Here is a 19,720-nt window from a genome sequence, read left to right on the forward strand (position 1 = left end):
TTGCATCCTGGATCTAAAATTTTAAAAAGGGGAATCGTATCTTTTGGGACTGGCATTTTATTGATTGATTAATTGATTGAGACTGAGTCTCGCTCTGTCACCCAGGTGGGAGTGCAGTGGTGCGATTTCAGCTCACTGCAACCTCTGTCTCCTGGGTTCGAGTGATTCTTCTGCCTCAGCCTCTGGAATAACTGGGATTACAGGCATGTGCCATCATATCCGGCTAATTGTTGTATTTTCAGTAGAGACGGGGTTTTGCCATGTTGGCCTGGCTGGTCTCGAACTCCTGACCTCAGGTGATCCACCCACCTCAGCCTCCCAAAGTGCTGGGATTACAGGTGTGAGCCACTGCACCCAGCTGGGATTGACAGTTTTCACTCAGCATAATTCTCTACAAACTCATCTCATTTGTTGCCTGTATAAAAAGTTTGTTCCTTCTTTTGTTGAGTAGTATTCCATGGTAATGATATATCATAGTTTTTCTAATCATTAATGTCTAGGTTGCTTGCAGGCTTGGGCCATGTAGTTGACATAAACATTTGTGTACTGTTTTTGGTGTGAACATAATTTTCCGTTTCTCTGGGATAAATATACCCAGGAGTGCAATTGCCGAGTTGTACGGTAGTTGCCCGCTTTTTTTGTTTTTGTTTGTTTGTGTTTTGTTTTGTTTTGTTTTAAGAAACTGCCAGACTGTTTTCCAGAGTGGCTGTACCACTTTGCATTCCCATTAGCAATGTATCCACGTTCTCTGCATCTTTGCCTGCTTTAGGGTTTGTCACTATTTTTCATTTTAGCCATTCTTAGATGTGCATGGTGATATTTCATTATGATTTTAATTTTCATTTTCCTAATGGCTAATGGCGTTAACTACCTTTCCATGGGCTCACTTGCCATTTGTATCTCTTCTTTGGTGAAATGCTAGTTCAACGTCTTTTGCTCATTTTATAATTGGATGTTTGTTACTTTACTGTGGAGTTTGAGAGTTCTTTATACATTCTAGATACTAGTCCTTTGAGGGACATCTGATTTGCAAAAATTTTTCTCTTAGTCTCTAGCTTGTATTTTCATCCTCTTTCACATAGCAGAAGTTTTAAATTGTGATAGAGTCCAATTTATTAATTTTTCCTTTTATGGATCTTGCTTTCGATATTAAGTCTAAAAATTCTTTGCCTAGCCCTACATCCTAAAGATTTCATCCCAGATATATAATTTATCCTATAGATATAGTTTTATAGCTTTATGTTTTGCATTTAAGTCTGTGATCCATTTTGAGATAATTTTTATAAATGTGAGACTCAGATAGAAGTTCTTCTTTTTTAAACCTATGGATATTTAATTGCTCCAACACCATGTATTGAAGACAGTCTTCCTTTAATTGAATTGCTTTTGTAACTTTGTAAAAAATCAGTTGGGCATATGTGTGTGAGTTTATTTCTGAGTTTTCTATTTCATTGATCTTTGCGTCAATCCCTCCATCAACATAACATAGTCTTGATTACTGTAGCTACGTAATGTCTTGAAATTGGATTGACTAATACCTCCCATTTTATTTTTCTTTTTAAAAATCATTTTACCTATTCCATTTCCTTTGCCTTTCCATATATATATTAGAATAATCTTCTCTATAGCTACACAAAGTCTTGCTTGGACTTTGGCAGATGTTACTTTAAACTTTCACATCAACTTGGAGGATTGGAGTATAACTGACTTTGTGTGTGTGTGTGTGTGTGTGTGTGTGTGTGTGTGTGTGAGACAGAGTCTCACTCTGTCACCCAGGCTGGAGTGCAGCAGCATGATCTCGGCTCACTGTAACCTCTGCCTCCTGGGTTCAAGCGATTCTCCTGCCTCAGCTTCCTGAGTAGCTGGGACTACAGGCACCCACCACCATGCCCAGCTAATTTTTATTTTCAGTAGAGATGGGGTTTTGCCATGTTGGCCAGGCTGGTCTCGAACTCCTGACCTCAAGTGATCCACCCGCCTTGGCCTCCCAAAATGCTAGGATTACAGGTGTCAGCCACCTCACTCGGCCCACTGACATCTTTACTATGTTGATTCTTCCCATCTGTCTTAGTCTGTTTGTGTTGCTATAAAGGAACACCCGAGGCTGGGTGGTGTATAAAGTAAAAAGATTTGTTTGGTTCATGGTTCTGCAGGCTGTACAAGAAGAATGACACCAGCATTTGCTTCTGGTGAGGGTCGCAGGCTGCTTCCACTCTTGGCGGAAGGTGAAGAAGGGCTGGCATGTGCAGATCACATGGTGAGAAGGAAAGCAAGAGAGAGTGGGGAGTGAGACGCCAGGCTCTAATAACAACCAGTCCTTGTGGGAAGTAACAGTAGAACTCGCTGCTGTGAGAATGGCACCAAGCCACTCATGAGGGATCCACCCCCGGGGACCCAAACATCTCACATCAGGCCCCAACTCCAAAACCAGGATCAAATTTCAACAGGAGACTTGGCAGAGCCAAACAAATCATATCCAAACCATAGCGCCGTCCATGACACACTGTCTCTGTTTAGGTCTTCTTTGATTTCTTTCATCAGTTTTTTTTGGTGTTGTTTTCTGCATGTAAGTCCTGTACCTAGTTTGTTAGATTTACATCTGAGTGGTTTTTTTGAGTTATTGTAAATGATATTATGTTTTGTTTTGGTTTTTTTTTTTTTAGAAGTAGTCTCACTGTTGCCCAGCCTGGAGTGCAGTAACATTGATCTCGACTCACTGCAACCTCCACCGCCCAGGTTCAAGCAATGCCACCATATCTGGCTAATTTTTGTATTTTTAGTAGAGATGGGGTTTCACCATATTGGCCAGGCTGGTCTTGAACTCCTGACTTCAGGTGATCCACCTGCCTCGGCCTCCCAAAGTGCTGGGATTACAGGCGTGAGCCACCATACCCGGCCCATGGTATTGTATTTTTAACTTTTCTGTACATGTGTTCATTGCTAGTCTATATAAATACACTGGATTTTTGCATGTTCATATTGTATTCTGCAACCTTGCTGAACTTACTAGTTGTAGGAAGTTTTTATGTTTGTTTGTCGTATAGATTCCTTGGGATTTTCTACATACACAATTATGCCTCTGAAAATAGGGACAGTTTATTTCTTATTTTCAATCTGTATATATTTTATTTCCTTTTCTTGCCTTTTGCATTGGCTACAACTGCCAGTACTATGTTGAATGAGAATAGTGGGAGTGGACATCATTACCTGGTTCTCCATCTTAGGGGGAAAGCACTTTGTCTTTGATCATTAAGTGTAATGTCAGTTATAGGGTATTTATAGATACTTCCTATCAAGTTGAGGAAGTTCCTGTTTATTCTCATTTTTATGTGAGTTTTGATCACAAATGGCCATTGAATTGTTTCAAAAATACAATTCACATACCATAACATTTTAAATAAACTTAGTAGTTTTTAGTATAGCCACAATGTTGTGCAGCCATTAATATTAATTCTAGAACAATTCATCACTCAAAAGAAATCCTATACTCATTAGCAGTCATTCTCCTTCCTTCCTTCTTCTCAGACCCTGGCAATCACTGCTCAACTTTCTGTCTCTATGGATTTGCCTATTCTGGACATTTTATATAAATAAAAATCATACAATATGTGGCTTTGTTCTTGACTTCTTTCACTTAGCACAATGCTGTCAAGGTCCATTCATATTTTAGTATGTATCGGTATTTTATTCCTTTTATAGCTTACTAATATTCCATTGTATGGTGATACCACATTTTATTGGTCCATTTATCAACTGATGGACATGTGGGTTGGTGCCTTTTCGTGGGAGGGGGAAGCTATTAGGAATAATGCTTGTATGAACATTTTTGTACAAATTTTTGTGTAGATATATGTTTTCAATGTACCTAAGCATACACCTAGGAGTGGTTTAACTTTTTGAGGAATTGCCAAATTATGTTCCATAGTAGCTGCACTATTTTACATTCCCGCCAGCAATGCATGAGGTTTCCAATTTTTCAACACATTCACCAACATTTGTTATTGTCTGTCTTTTAGGTTATGGCAATATGGGGGTGGGGGTGTGAAGTGACATCTTATTGTGGTTTTGATTTATATTTCCTTGATGGTTTATGATATTGAGCATTTTTTCATGTGCTTATTGGTCATTCATATATCTTCTTTAAAGAAATGTCTGTTCAACTCCTTTGCTCATTTTTATTAGGATATCTTTTTATTATTGAGTTGTAGGAGTTCTTTATACACTCTGAATATTAGACTCTCATCAGATACATAGTTTGCAAATATTTTCTTCCATTCTGTGGGTTGGCATCCTTTAGCTTTCTTGATATGTTCTTTGAAACATAAAAGTTTTTTAAGAACAGAGTGTGGAGAAAAAGCCGTACTGTACCAAGATCAGGTACCTGTGAAAAAGTACCTTTTTTGTTGTTATTTTTTTGAGACAGAGTCTTGCTCTGTCGCCCATACTGGAGTACAGTGGCGCGATGTCTGCTCACTGCAAGCTCCGCCTCCCGGGTTCAAGCCATTCTTCTGCCTCAGCCTCCCGAGTAGCTGGGACTACAGGCACTCGCCACCACGCCCGGCTAATTTTTTGTATTTTTAGTAGAGACGGGGTTTCACCATGTGAGCCAGGATGGTCTCGATCTCTGACCTTGTGATCCACCCGCCTCGGACTCCCAAAGTGCTAGGATTACAGGCATGAGCCACCGCACCCGGCCCACACTCTGTTCTTTTCACAAATATTATTCCTTCCTTGTTCTCACTGAGCATCCCAAATACACTTACTTTAAAGTCTTTTTTTTCAGACTGTTTATTATTTTAATTTCCTCTGGAGTTAATTCACATTATAATTATTGATTTTTCTTTACTATTATTCTTAGCATAAGATGTCTTCATGGGCTTCAGAGTTTTGAATCTCAGGCTCATTTTGTGTTGAAAGACTTTGTCTCTCTTTCTCTCTTGGTACTCCCTTCCCCCATCTAGCAGTTTCAAGTGGCTCTGTGATGCCTGGTCTGTGGTAAAGAAACATATATATACACACATATATGTATATTATATATATACACACATACACATATATCTTATATACATATTATATGTACATATTATATGTATATAAGATATATGTGTATATATATTTTATTGGTGGTTTGGAATCCTGACCCTCTTGGTCTATTTGTTAAACCAGGGGGCAGGAGATTAATAACACTGTATCTGTGTTCTCCTTTGCCCCAGGGCCACACTTTCACATAAACTGTCACACCCCACCCCCATGAAATGACTGAATCCAATTTTTCAGACTTTTTTTCTGACATAGGGGTGACTCCTCTGTCCCCCATCCCCTGGCTTCAAATAGGAAGCCTGGCTGTGTTCCCAGCCTTGGGTCCCTATTATGTCTCAGGTCCAGAGCCCGGCAGGCCCATGTCAATACTCAGAAGTTTGTGTTTCTGGACCATTGTGAAGTTTATCTTGTTTATCTTTTTCAGCCCACTTATAACCTTTCAATAGTTTCTTTGCATATTTTATTGTTCTGTGTTCACAGCCCAGACAGGCGCCTCAGGGCATGAATCATAGCTTCATCTGGATGAGCAGTCACATATTCTTCTCCTGTTTTTATTTTTAAAATTCCATTAATTTTTATTTTGTTCTATTTTTATGGGCTGCCATCTAATTTCCCCTTGGAAGTAAAGTGAAATACAGATAAATTATTTATTTCTTTAAATGTTTTATAATTTCTGAAATTGGGGTGCACCTTATATTCAATGCACCTGGGAATTTAAGATTTATGGTGTCAACCACACTTGGAATTGTGGCAGACACTTCACTCATGTGCACAGTATCCAGGGGCCTAGAGAGGCAGAGAGACAGATGGAGTGACTCCGAGGAGTGGATGGCATTCCTCTGTGTATTTAGAAGAACTTGGAGGGATAGAAGGCTGCAGGCTCATTTCTGTTTTTGAAGTCACTGACTTCAGTCAAGGTTAACACAGCTCCTGCCCCCATCTGATTTGGAAGGTCTCATGGAAGAAGTTTAAGGACACAGTCTTCCTTATTTCCCTCTTGCTTCATGCTCTAGAAGTTTTCACCTGGTCACAAAGGGGGCACACTTTGGCACACTGGGGTACAAGTATCCTTTCCAAGTTCTGATATTGTAGTTGTGGGACCAACCCAAACTGGGCCTACCTTGTTGATAACAAAATGTCAAGCTGCCTTTTAGGTAGAATAGAGCCCAAAACTGCAAGTCATGTAGCCTGGGCATGTGCCATAACAAAAGCTTTGACCTCTAACAACACCCGGAACCGATGAGTCCTCCCCTTAAAACCAAGAAGACTGGGACATGACCAGAACTTGAACACCAGAACTCATTCACAAGCAAGGGGGTCCATCAGCCTGGAAGGTCTGGGGCTAAAATCTACTTTAACATACATTACCACATATGGTCAAATTTGAAGCCCTCCAATCAGACCCTGGAAAGCCAGCATTCCTAAGTACTTTCTCTTGCCACCTGATCCCTTAAAACTTGCCCCATGCCTCAAATCAGGGCGATGGATTTGAGCCCACCTCCTCTCTCCTTGCTGGTCGGCTTTGCAATAAAGCTTTTCTTTTCTCAAAAGCTTGTGCCATATTTATTGGCTTCTGTGTGCATCAGGCTGCAAGACCACTTGCTCAGTAACAACATCCTCATGCCCTAATTCTCTTGAGTGGAAACTGTAGGTCTGAGTGAATCCAGCTCTGTCCCAGGCCTGCCTGAGGAGTGCAGGTAGTTCCCAGCTTCAGTCTCCTTGAAGACTGCATCCTCAAAAGACTGGCATGCTGGATATTGTTAACTGAAGAATGACGAGGTTCATAAACTTGGAAAGGAAGGTTTTATTTCTCATAAAAGGTTGCATCCTGCAGAGTGGCCATTTGAATAGGCTGGGAAGTGTATCCTCTGGCCAGAAGCCATAAACAGGCACTTCAAGGGTTGGAAGAGTAAGACAGGAATTTATGTTGAACAGGATGGCCAAATATACATATTCAATAAGCTACAGGAGGAGTCATAAATATTTATGAGAAGAGAAATATGCACATGTGCAACTGAGCTTCATGCCCCTTCATGGGTAGCATCTACAAAAAACTGCAGTGTTAGCATGATCTGAGGGTGGAGTTTTCAGCCATTTAACGTTAAAAGGTGAATCAGAGGACACAAAAGCTTTCACTGCACATCCTCCACAGCCTGGCCAGAACCACTCCAGGGTTGGTGGTCTCTTACCAGGAAAGAATGCTGGTCAGTTGTTGTGTGCCACAAAAAGGGAGGGGCAGTGTCAGATGGTTGGTTGGTATCAATGCTGAAGTCTTTCAAAGGGGCTTGTTTCTGTTTAACCCTTAGGGAAAAAAGCCTAATGGTGGTTATTGGTTATGGAGTGGGGGCAGTTAATGAGGTGTGTCCAACCTCCCATTCCATCATGGCCAGGAACTCGGCTTCCCAGGTTTCTCTGGGGTCCCCTGGCCAAGAGGCATCTGTTCAGTTTGTTGGGGGGCTTAAATGTTTATTTTTATTTCTCAGTATCTTTTCTCTCCAGCCATGCCAGTTTGCAACTGACCATGCAGAAGGATCACCTAGGTCAAGCTGGAAATCCAGACCCGGAATCAAACAGTTCTTACCCCTTGGCCAGTGTATTAGTCTGTTTTCACGCTGCTGATAAAAACATACCCGAGACTGGGCCATTTACAAAAGAAAGAGGTTTACTGGACTTACAGTTCTGCGTGACTGGGGAGGCTCACAATCATGGCAGATGGTGAAAGACATGGAGGAGCAAGTCAGGTCTTATATGGATGGCAGCAGGCAAAGAGAGAACTTGTGCAGGGAAACTTCCCTTTTTAAAACCATCAGATCTCTTGAGACTCACTGTCACAAGAAGAGCACAGGAAAGACCTGCCCACATAATTCAATCACCTCCCACCAGGTTCCTCCCATGATGTGGGAATTGTGGGAGTTAGGACTCAAGATGAGATTTGGGTGGAGACACAGCCAAACCTTATCAGCCAGGTATCTTCACTCCTTGGTATTTACCCTGGGGAACCCAGCAGAGAAAGTGGTGGGGATTTATATACAAGTGTAGTTTATAAAACTTTAGCATGGTAACAAGATAAGGATCTATCAAAAAGGGTATGGCTAAACATGTTGCGGTACAGGATTTCCATGGACCACAGGCAATAACTGAAAATCATGCTCCTGAACTATCTTTAATAGGAAAACGCTCAAAATTCAATGTGCTATTATGGTTACAAAATATTCATAAAAATTAATATTTTGTAGAACATATCATAGAAAAATGACTGATGGAACTACAGAAATATTACTATTTGCTTAGCTGGGTGTGCTGGCCTCTTCCTGTGGTCCCAGCTACTGGGGAGGCTGAGGTGGGAGGATGACTTGAGCACAGGGTTCCACGTGGAGGGAGCTATGATGGTGCTACTGCACTCCAGCCTGTGCAACAAAGTGAGACCCTGCCTTAAAAAAAGTAATATATATATACACACATACACATATATACATATATGTACATTTTATATATATATGTATTACTATTTGCTATCTTTAGGTGGAGTCTGAGTAGTATAAGGTTTTACTTCTCTGACATCATTTGTTACATTAAATTTATATTCAAAGCACAATAAGGGTCTGATGCGGTGGCTCAGGCCTGTAATCCCAGAACTTTGGGAGGCCAAGGCAGGCGGGTCCCCTGAGGTCAGGAGTTCGAGACCGGCCAGGCCAACATGGTGAAACCCCGTCTCTACTAAAAATACAAAAATTAGCCGGGCATGGTAGCACGCGCCTGTAATCCCAGCTACTTGGGTGGCTGAGGCAGAAGAATTGCTTGAACCCGGGAGGCAGAAGTTGCAGTGAGTCGAGATCGCACCACTGCACTCCAGCCTAGGCGACAGAGCGAGACTCCGTCTCAAAAAAAAAAAAAAAAAAAAATCACAATAAGAAGAACGGTAAATTATCAAAAAAAAAACCCCAATGACAACCACAGAAAGAGCCTTGCAAGCCCTCTTGGGAGGAATGGCTGAGAGAACACCAGGAACCCGCCCTAATGAAGACACCTCAGCAACCACAGTCTTCCCTGATTGGCAGCTGGGAAGGACTCGCAGCGATTGCCCGAGCTGGGGGAGGCGGGGACTTTGTGCGTCACTTCCGGAGGCGGCGCTACGGCCATCCCGAACACGCGGGAGCAGGCGGTCTCCATGGCAACCAGCGGGGCCCGCCTGAGGCCCGCCCGCCGCCGCCACCGCGCTGGCCCCGCCCGCACAAAGGCCGCGCGGTGACCCGCCCTCTGCCGCGACCCCGGCCCCGCCCCGGCCCCGGGCCCTGCACCTGCCTGAGGCCGCCCGCCGCCATCGCCAGCGCCGTCGCCCGCCTGCGCTGACCGGGAAGCAGTTCTCGGAGGGCCGCGCGGTGACTCATCGGCCTGGCCGCGTCCCCCGCGCGGGCCATCTTGGTCACGGCCGGCGGCGGACGGAGCCGCGGAGGAACCGCGAGACCCCAGGTACGCGCGCCCCCGGCCCACTGCCCGGCCCGGCCCGGCCCCGCCACTGTGGTGGCCCCCAGGCCCGCGACCGCGGAGGAGCAGCCCGCTTTGTTCTCCCCCGGGCGGGCGCGGGGCGGGCGCCGCGGGGCTTTGTGCAGCCTCGCCACCCACGCGCGGGCCCTCCACGCCGCCTCTCACCGTCCTGCCCGCTAGTCGCAATTGAAACCTTAAAAACATCTTTTCTTAATCCTCCAGGGCCCAGAGAGGTCCAGCCGCCCGTCCGGCTCCGTAGCCCGCGAAGTCTGCAGTAAAGGAGCCGCGTGGGACCGGGGCCGAAGTCCCCAGGGCCTGCCCCCGCCTGGCACGCGTGCCCCTCTCTTGGGCCCTCAGCTTGGGGGTCTCGCAGCGCCCTCGCGTTGTGCACCCCACGCTGCCCCCATTTCTACAGGGGCCCACCTGGTCACCACACCCCCTTGGCCCACCCGCGGATCTCAGTCCGTGGCTGACCTCTGGCCAGCATGGTGCAGCCGCAGACGTCCAAAGCTGAAAGCCCGGCCTCGGCAGCGTCTCCGAACGCCCAGATGGATGATGTGATTGACACCCTGACCTCCCTGCGCCTCACCAACTCCGCGCTGAGGCGGGAGGCCTCCACCCTGCGGGCAGAGAAGGCCAATCTCACCAACATGCTGGAGAGCGTGATGGCAGAGCTGACCTTGTTACGCACCAGGGCGCGGATCCCGGGGGCTCTGCAGATCACCCCGCCCATCTCTGCAATTACTTCAAACGGGACTCGACCCATGACCACACCTCCAACCTCTCTGCCCGAGCCCTTTTCCGGGGACCCAGGCCAGTTGGCGGGGTTCCTGATGCAGATGGACAGGTTCATGATATTCCAGGCCTCCCGCTTCCCGGGTGAGGCCGAGCGCGTGGCCTTCCTTGTGTCTCGACTGACTGGGGAGGCGGAGAAGTGGGCTATCCCGCACATGCAACCTGACAGCCCCTTGCGCAACAACTATCAGGGGTTCCTGGCAGAGTTGCGGAGAACCTACAAGTCTCCGCTCCGGCATGCGCGGCGCGCCCAAATCAGGAAGACTTCTGCCTCTAACAGGGCCGTGCGAGAGAGGCAGATGCTCTGCCGTCAGCTGGCCGCTGCGGGCACGGGGCCTTGCCCAGTGCATCCAGCTTCCAACGGGACTAGTCCAGCGCCAGCCCTGCCTGCCCGAGCACGGAATCTTTAAGAATCCGCCACCACCTGGTAGCGTCTGCAGCCACCCAGGTAGCATACGCTCTTTGCTGTGTAGAAGAAATGCCCGTAGGACAGCATCGTCCCTGTTTGAAGACCTCCCTTCTTGCCTCTCCAGACGTGTTCCCCAAGGAGATCTTCCTTCCATCCCTCCTGGCGCCCTGGTTGCCCACCTTGCTGCGCTTCCTCTTACGTGCTAGCTTTGTACCTATCGCTCACTGCATGCTCGCCTCCCTCTTGCTGGCGTCCGGGGCTGTTTCAATGACTACCGCTCTGCTGCTTAGGCACAGGGACTCCGCCGCACGCTGACAAACCACGAGGGCTGACCCTCCCAGCCTGACTTGGTTCATGGAGGCTCCTACTCTGCCCTCTCCAAGCTCCCTTGGCGGCTCCCCACCTGGTTGCCCAGTTCCTATTGATGAGCTCTGGACAGAAAGATGCCAGTTTGGCCAGGCTGGTGGCTTGATGGGTGTACCTGGAGAGGGAATCTGGCTTCCCACCCAAGATGCCTGCCAGCCCTGCCAGGGCCCAGTGCAGCAGGCAGGGCCTCATCGGTGCTGTAGTGGTCGAGTGGTCACTGCTAGGAGTGTAGTTCTACCATTTCCGGGGGCCAGGTTCCACTCTGCACGTGAGTATGCAGTCTGGGAGGCCCCACTGCTCTCACTGGGAAGGACCAGTGTGGCACCTCTGTTAATGCCTGGCTTCAGCTGCTGGTGTTCTGATCGAGCCAGAAGTTTGGGGAATCTGGAACTTACCTGCTAAATAAGGTCATGGTGGACTCTCAGCCACTGGTCAAGTCTATCAGGCTGCAGGTTCCAGCATATCTGAACCTGAGGGCCATAGCAGGCTGAGGGTGGATACCAGTGACTCCCTTTGCTGCCCAGAATCTCCATGGGCAGTGCCACATCGGCTGATGCTCAGTCACTCCTGCTTCTACACCCTGTCACTGTCTCAAGCCTTGCCCAGCTTGAGACCCGTTCCCATCTCCATTCAGGTGCCATGTGGCCTTCACTGCAGCCCTGCAGCTACTCACACACCATCTGTGGGTCTCCAAAGGCACCTTGTAGCATGTCCTTCCCATGCCTGGGCAATCAGATGGGCTGCCTTTGTCCAAGAGAAAACAGACTCCCTTTGGGAAACATCCTTAAGCACTTAAGGCCGGGGAGTGTCTGCCTCTGGCAACCCAGCCAGTGTCTTGGTGGCATATGTAAAAGCAAAGAGCTGTGGACTGTCGTCGTCTTAGTGTGGTGACAATGCAGCACTAGCATGCATGTCCTGCTTCTGAAGGACCTGGTCCTTCCTCACAGGGGGGTGACCAAGAAATCATTTTGTGGCTGAGTTTGGCCACGCCCTTTGGACTGAGCTGTTCCGCCATATTTCAATGCCAAATGAACCGTATCGACATGACCTCCTGGACCGTAGGGATTCTTATCCTGGGCTCATCTGCCCCTGTCTGAAGGGTCCTGGCTTGACTGCAGAAGGACAACCTCCGCACCCACCTAAAGACATGTATGTGTCTTGGGACCCCAGAGGTTGGGTCCTTGGACCTGGCTTCTTAAGAGTTTTGATGATGGGAAAAGTGACTGCGATTCTGAAGAACCGCTGCCTTGCAAGGGCAAGGACATTCAGTGGTTGCTGGGGTCCGCAGACTACTGCCACCCACTCATCATGAACTCTGTTAGCCCAATTGCCCTGCTGAACAACTGCCTGAATACAGGCTTTAGGCTCCCCTGGACTCCAGCCAAGGCTGTTCAGGTGGGACCATGGTGCTCTTTAAGCATGGACAGAGGGAGGACACAGTGGGGCCACCATTCCATGAATGGGAGGTGTGCAGATTACTTTCTCTTTGTGCTCAGTTCTGTTCTGTCTCCAGCAACTGTATTGGTAAGACTAGTACCTGCCAGGCAGAGGTGCCCCCAAGTGAAGGGGTACAGTGGCACCTGGGAAAAGGCATCTGGAAGGTTTCCATGTGGCCCAGCCCAGCATGGAAGCAGGGTGGGAACTCTGCCGTGTCGCCAGCCCTAGCTCTACCCAAGTGGCTTGTTAAAAGCCATACCATGTCTGTGTCAGGCTTGTGCTGCTCCACACCCCAGAGCTGCCTAGGAAAGGCCATCCATGCTCCCTGTCCACACCTGCAGCCGGGTCCTCGGCCTACGGGCACGCAATCCAAGCGGCTGCCCCGCCGTTGGCGTGGTGATTTGTGTTTTTGCTCTCGGTGCTTATGTGTGCGGGCTTGGGAGGAGTGCTGGTGTGTGCTTAGGACCTTCTTGATAGCTCCCTGCACTTGGGAACATGGAGCAGATGAGAGAGGGTCGGGGCTTGCCCTTCAACTTGAACTTGGAAGAAGCCCACATTGGAGAGGTGAGGACCCCGTGGTGGCTCTAGTGGAAGATACCTTAGTCTCCAGCTAAGGAGGATGAGGCACAGCCCCAGAGGGAGACCTTAGTGACCGGGGATCAGGCTGAAGCACAAAGTGGGGGAAGGGAGTGCTTTGTACATATTTTGGGGTTATAATTTCTCTAAATTTTAGGAGAACAGGTATTGATTGGTAAAACGGACAGGCAGTAGTGTTCAACAGCGCATGTGAAGGCAAGTTCTCTTTTCCATGGTTGTGACATCTTTGGACTGTATTGTGACTGCTCTCTGCTCCACATGGTACCCCTCTGGTAAGTAAGCTTCATTGCATTCCAGGGCATCACTGGAGATGGAAGTTAGTGAAGGGGTGACTCCATGGCCTAGTATAGTGTGACCCTGGGACTAACTTAATGTCCTGAAACATTTTGGTGACTTCTAGGAAACAGCAAAGACCTATTTCATTGGCCCCAGGTAAGTACGTATTGAGCAGTGAGGAGGAGTGGAAAACAAAACCCAGAAAGTGCGACAGGACCAGCTCCTGTTGTCATGGCAGACAGAGCTGCCTTGGGTGGGCACCACCCTGGCAGTTCCAGCTTGTAGGGGAATGAAGGGATATGGGTTGAGCTGGGCATGTGCTGAGGTTAACTTAGGGAACAAACCTTGGGACTGGACGAAAGGGCGCATGCTGCAGCCACTGACGGGGGGCAGAGCTCTGGGTGGAAGAGGGAAGAGATCCTAGCAGAGGCGTCTCCATCTGCAACCACAGCTGTAAGGCTCATGGCACCTCTGCTTGGAGAGCACTGGTTTAGGGACTTAGAGAGGTAGGCACAAGGTGGGTCTCCTGGGGAAGGGAAGCAAGAGCAGACTGTTGGGCCAACAGGAGAAGCCATGTACTCTCCCAGAGCAGGGGAGAAGATGGAGGTGTATGGCCTTCCATGTGGAACAGACAGCCCGCGTGTCACGGTCTCTTGGGGACCTGAGGTTGGGTGGGGTGGCAGTCAGCACAGCACAGGTGGGGTAGAGATGGGAGGAAACCCAGCTCCTCACTTCCGTGTGCCTCATGCCTTTGCATACACAAGCACCAAACCTACTAGGTCTTCTCATTATCCATGTAAACCACATGTTAGATAAATTTTTGCAAGTAGAGGAAAGAAGGAAGTAAAACATCACATTTTGGTGTCTCTCAGGCTTCCCCCCCCAACTATAGTTTCTTTGCATTTTGTTTTAACATAGTTTTGCTGCTGTCTTCTATAATGATACAGTTCTGTGCAGATGTTTTCACTTAGCATATCGGGGGCATCTCCCCTTCTGATTATTAAATATTTTATTTTGGAGTGGCTGTGTACTCCTCCATCGACTAGATGGACCCTCGTGCCAGTTGCCGATCACTAACGCTGTTACTGATTTTTCATTTATAAATTGATGAATATTTGTGCACAGGCTGTTTCCCAATGTCAAGTTATTTTTTTAGGGTAGACTCCCAGAGGCGGGATTCTTGAATTGAAGAATATGAAAACCTTTGCGGCTTTTACTGCATATTGACAAAATGGTTTCCAGAAACATTTGTATCCCCTTACACTGCCACCAGCAAGGATAAACATGTCCATCTTGCCCGTATTGGGAATTATCATCTGGCTAAATATTTGCTAATTTGATAATGAAAACATAGCATTGTGGTTCAGTTGGCATTTCACTGATTTCTAGCACGGTTGAGCATCTTGCGTGTGAAGCGATTGTATTTCCTCTTTTGTGGATTGTCAGTGTCCTTTGCTCTATCTTCTGGGGTCTGATAAATTTCTATGAGCTCGGTATATATTAAAGATATTAACCTGGTGTGTGTCATATTTGCTGCAGCTGTTTCTGGGTTTTTACTTAGTGTGTGTGTTTTATCTTATTGAAATTTTGACATACATAGTCAATCTGTTTCCACAGCACTGTGTCTGCTAGACAAGAACACAAGGCAGGCAGGTAGAGTTTGGCTGTTTTGTTCATGGCCGTAGCACTAGCACCTATGACAATGCCTGGCACGTGATAGGTACTCAGTACACATTTGAATTAGTTACTCCAGTGGATCTGCAATGCCCTGGGATCCACGGCACGTGATAGGTACTCAGTACACGTTTGTTGAATTAGTTACTCCAATGGACCTGCAACGCCCTGGGATACGCACATGGATCCAGCAGTCTGCACTGCAGAGCTCACAGCCGAGGCCAGCTCTCACACATTTTGTATCAGGGTCCCCTTGCACCATCCAAACTCACTGAGGGCCTCAAAGAGCTTTTGCTTATATAGGTTTTATCCATCAATATTTACCATATTATAAATTTAAGCAAAGTTTTAATTATTTGGAAAAGAAAAACACAAATAACATTTTAAATAAAAAAACTATATTTTCCAAAACAAAACATAAGTGAGGAGAAGCATTGAAGAAGACATTTTTGCAAATGCCTGTAAGGTCTGGCTGAATAGAAGACAGTGGGAGCCTCCTACCTGCTGTGCTTAACCTGCAAGAGCGCATATGCCATGGCGCCTCTGAAAGCCCCACTGCACCCATGAGATGACGTGGAAAAAGCCTGTGATATTTTGGGATTCTTATGAAAACGGTTTTACCTCGTGGACCTCCAAAAGGCTCTTGCCCCACTTTGAGAACTGCTGGTCTAAAGAGAGACAAGGATCGGCAGTTCTGCAAACATCAGCAACTGTTCCTTCCATCGCTTTAAACTTCAGGTCTTTCTTCCCCCTCTAGATTAATACACAGTTATTTCTGGGATTAATTTGGCATGTCATGTGAGAGGAGGCTTTGAATAGACTGTCTTTCAAAGATTTAAACAAACACCCTGAGTCCACTTATTAAAAATTATTTCCCTCCCTTGGTCACGTGTGTTCTTTCCTTCGCACATGGGGAAATCTTACCTACAGTAGGACTTCCCCACTGTTTATTCAGTTGATCCATTTGTCTTGCCCGGTACTTCCCTATTTTAGCTGACTTGCGTTTTATAATTTCTTTTTTTTTTTTTTGAGACCGAGTCTCTGTCGCCCAGGCTGGAGTCCAGTGGTATGATCTTGGCTCACTGCAACCTCTGCCTCCTGGGTTCAAGTGATTCTCCTGTCTCAGGCCCCTGAGTAGCTAGGATTACAGGCACCAGCTGTCACTCCCAGCTACTTTATTTATTTATTTATTCTTTTGTATTTTTAGTAGATACAGGGTTTTGCCATGTTGACCAGGCTGGTCTTGAACTCCTGACCTCCGGTGATCCACGCCTCAGCCTCCCAAAGTGCTGGGATTACAGGCGTTAGCCACTGTGCCCTGCCAGGTTTTATAATTTCTATTCATATCTAGTAGGACTCTCCCCCTTCAGATTTTCTTAGCTGTTGTTACTAGATGAACTTGAAACATTCTACGGTTTCCTCCAAACCCTGGTAACAGGTGCAGGGCCTGGAGAGGCATAAGCGCTTTGGTGAGTTGTGTGCAGGGTGCAGCGTGGGGGGCTCTGTGTAGGGACTCTGCAGTTGTGGGCTGCAGAGTGGAAGGGTCTCCTTCCACCCTGCAGAAAGCCTTTCCCTGAGGTTTCCCCCATGTGCTGTTCTGTGACTGGTGGCTGGTTTGGGAATGGGAGTGAAAATCAGGGTCCCCCCTGGCTTGCCCATTGCCTAGTCAGTGTCTTCCTCTATGGAAAGGCCTGGAGTGTACATAGTACCCTCCTGCCTGTCCCCACGTGGCTGATCCGAGAGCTTTACAAGGACCTGGCCTTGCAAGGTCTCTGCCTGACCTGGGGGGTCTAGGGCTGAGCCCCCTCCCCATCCCACTGCCTGGCCCCTTTGAGGCAAGAGAACAGATTATGGGTAGGAGCTGGGCCTCCACTCTCTGGCTCTGTGACGCTTGCTCTCACTTTGTGCTCCCATGGGCCCAGCCTGGTGGAATTCCATCCTGTGGCCCTGGAGATTTTCTGGGGAGCCTCCTCTTCTCTATCCAGGGCATCCCCAGCTTGGCGTCTGGGCATCTTTCTTGCCTTACTCCTCTCTCCTGCACCTGCTCCAGTGCCTGGACATCATGGTCCTCAATGACTCTCAGGTCAGCTGGGCTCTCTGTCCCCACCACCACTGCCCGCTGCAGGTCTGGGCCGCCAGCCTCCCTAACGGCTTCCTTTCTCCTGCTCTTATTGTTCTGTTAAGAAGGATCCAGTGTTACTCCCCTTAGGACCCTTCCTGAGCAATCAGGCCGGGCGAGGGGTCCCGTGGCTGTGCTCCTGCCCTGACACCCTCAGGCTTACACCTAGTAGGTGATGGACTTACCCCATTACTGAGCCTGTCTGTCCCCCCCCAACAGACTGTGCTCCTAGAGGGCAGGGCTGCTGTGTGAGTCACCTGCGTCCCTAGCACCTCGCCCAGAGCCGGGCGGAGAGGCTACCGGGTGTCTGTTTAGCGGCTGAGCAGAAGGACCACACATCAGAGCACAGCCAGAGTCTCGGGTCCATGTCATGCCAACCAGTCACGTTGCAGCTGGCCACCAAGCCGAGCCGGAGACCCCAGTCAGCCGCACATCTGTGTTGTCCTATTTACTTTCCTTTCTTACAGAATGGGACAATATTCTACATGCTTAATATGTGATGAGAACTTGCCGAGGTCATGACATGGTCTTTGAAAATAGGATGTGTAAGTACATAATATCCCATCTCTGGACTCGCCATGCTTCACCCAAATGATCCCTTTGCTTTGGAAGTGTGTTGACAATTTTCGTCATAGAGAACAATGCTGTGAGAAGCATCCTGGTCGCTAAACAATTCTTTGGGCGTAGTTTTCTGCTGTCGGTATGATCCTGTGGCGAGTCTCACAGGTTTCCTTCATAGTTACCGAGAGATTGTTGCTGATACATAGGAAAGATTAATGTTGTGTTTCTATTTGACTGCCTCATTGAACGTTTAGTCGTTTGAGGGATGTTTCAGCTAATTCCACAGACTGACTGGGTTTCCACCAGAATCATCAGTTTCCAATTAACTGCAGTTGTCTGCCCCTGCTATGGATGCCTTGGGCCATCTGGGTTTCCTTCCAGGACTAAAGGGTCTGTTCTCCTGCTCCTGGGAGTGCTGGCCATGAGAGGGCTCGGCTGGGGTCCCTTCTGAACCTTGTCCTTGAGCGAAGGCGCCACTTCACCCAAGGCCATGCGAGCCTCCTTTCTGTGGCAGTGCTCACCCTGGGCCCGGGGGACGCGGGACCACTGTGCAGAGCCAGCCGGCTCCAGAGCTCTCTGTGGAACTCATGGAGACTGCAGACATCTCCAGTGCCAGTCCTTGGCCTCACGTCCCACATGTGTCCATCCTGAGAGCATTTTCCATAGCCTTCCCCCAGGCAGATCTCCAGGGAAGGTTACTGGCAACAGTCCCTTCCTTCCCTCCCTCCCTCCCTCCCTCCCTCCCTTCCCTTCCCTTCCTTCCCTTCCCTTCCTTCCCTCCCTTATTTTCCCCTCCCCCCCCCCACCCTTACCTCTCCCTTCCACCCTCCCCTCCCTTCCCCTCCCCTCTCCTCTCCTCCCCTTTCTTTTCCTTTGCAAAAATTTTATGTAGAGATGGAGTCTCAGTATGTTGCCCAGGCTGGTCTGTAATTCCTGGGCTCAAGTAATCAGGCTTCTAAGGTGCTGGGATTACAGTTGTGAGCTGCTGCGCCCGGTTGTTTCCTTATTTAGACTTTCACCTGTACATCCTCTTAGGTCACTTGTGGAACTTCCCCAGCACTGCTGTTGCCGGGACTGATGGGTGACACCCTCGTCCCGCTCCCAACACTAAGGGAAAGCAGAATCGGTGGGCTCCATAGGTGTTCCCTGTGTGGTCGACTGTGCTACTTGCTGATGAATCTATCTCAGTTCATCCTCATAACAACCCCACTTGACAGATGAGAAAATTGGCTTGGAGTGCTGAAGACAATTTTCTGGATCATGATTGAGTTTATACAGAAACCTCCCTCTTCAAGTCCATGCTCTCGAAGTGAAAACACCAATACCACCACACGCACAGACACACACGAGAGATGTATGAATGGAGCATTTGAAAATAATGAAAGGATGTTTATATGGACCAGAAGTGAAAACATCTCCCCCAAACTAAAATGCAAGCAATAACTGGGAACCACGTGCTGTCTGCCCACGGGTGGGGGCTGGAAATCTTGTCAGGGTTTGTGGCCAGGAAAGGTTCACCCATGGCCAGGAACAGAAGCAAGTCGTTGACATGAGTCCAGGGTCCATCCTGCATGGCATGAGTGGTGTGCACAGTGCCCTGAAGAGAGGCCTCCTTCACCCTGTGTGCACTGGAGGACCAGGGTGGATACAACCGGGGGACCACAACACATAGACACACAGACCCCAGTTCAGGAAGGAGAGATGCCCTACAGGAGACAGCTGCAGGAACAAACAAAGCATGCAGGACAAAATAGCATTGCGACAGTCACCAGACCACATAGAGGAAGAATCTTGCAGGATAGAGATGATACAGCAACCTGAAGAGGACTTGAGAGTAGTTCTGTTTAAAATCATTATAGGAGGCTGGGCATGGTGGCTCATGCCTGTAATCCCAGTACTTTGGGAGGCCGAGGTGGGCAGATCACTTGAGGTCAGGAGTTCAAGACCAGCCTGGCCAACAT

General features: G+C 48.2%; 1 protein-coding gene and 1 pseudogene across 1 annotated transcript; both read left to right on the forward strand.

Moving 5' to 3' along the window:
* Window positions 1-9,199: 9,199 nt before the first annotated feature.
* On the forward strand, window positions 9,200-14,934 carry RTL6 (retrotransposon Gag like 6). Its single transcript, XM_007976046.3, has 2 exons — window positions 9,200-9,510; window positions 9,748-14,934. The coding sequence occupies exon 2, from the start codon at window positions 10,011-10,013 to the stop codon at window positions 10,728-10,730; it is 720 nt and encodes a 239-aa protein (XP_007974237.1). The 5' UTR covers window positions 9,200-9,510; window positions 9,748-10,010; the 3' UTR covers window positions 10,731-14,934.
* Window positions 12,499-14,934, forward strand: LOC140709076 (uncharacterized; annotated as a pseudogene).
* Window positions 14,935-19,720: the final 4,786 nt, after the last annotated feature.

This window comes from Chlorocebus sabaeus, chromosome 19 (assembly GCF_047675955.1).
Source record: "Chlorocebus sabaeus isolate Y175 chromosome 19, mChlSab1.0.hap1, whole genome shotgun sequence".
NCBI lineage: Eukaryota > Metazoa > Chordata > Mammalia > Primates > Cercopithecidae > Chlorocebus > Chlorocebus sabaeus.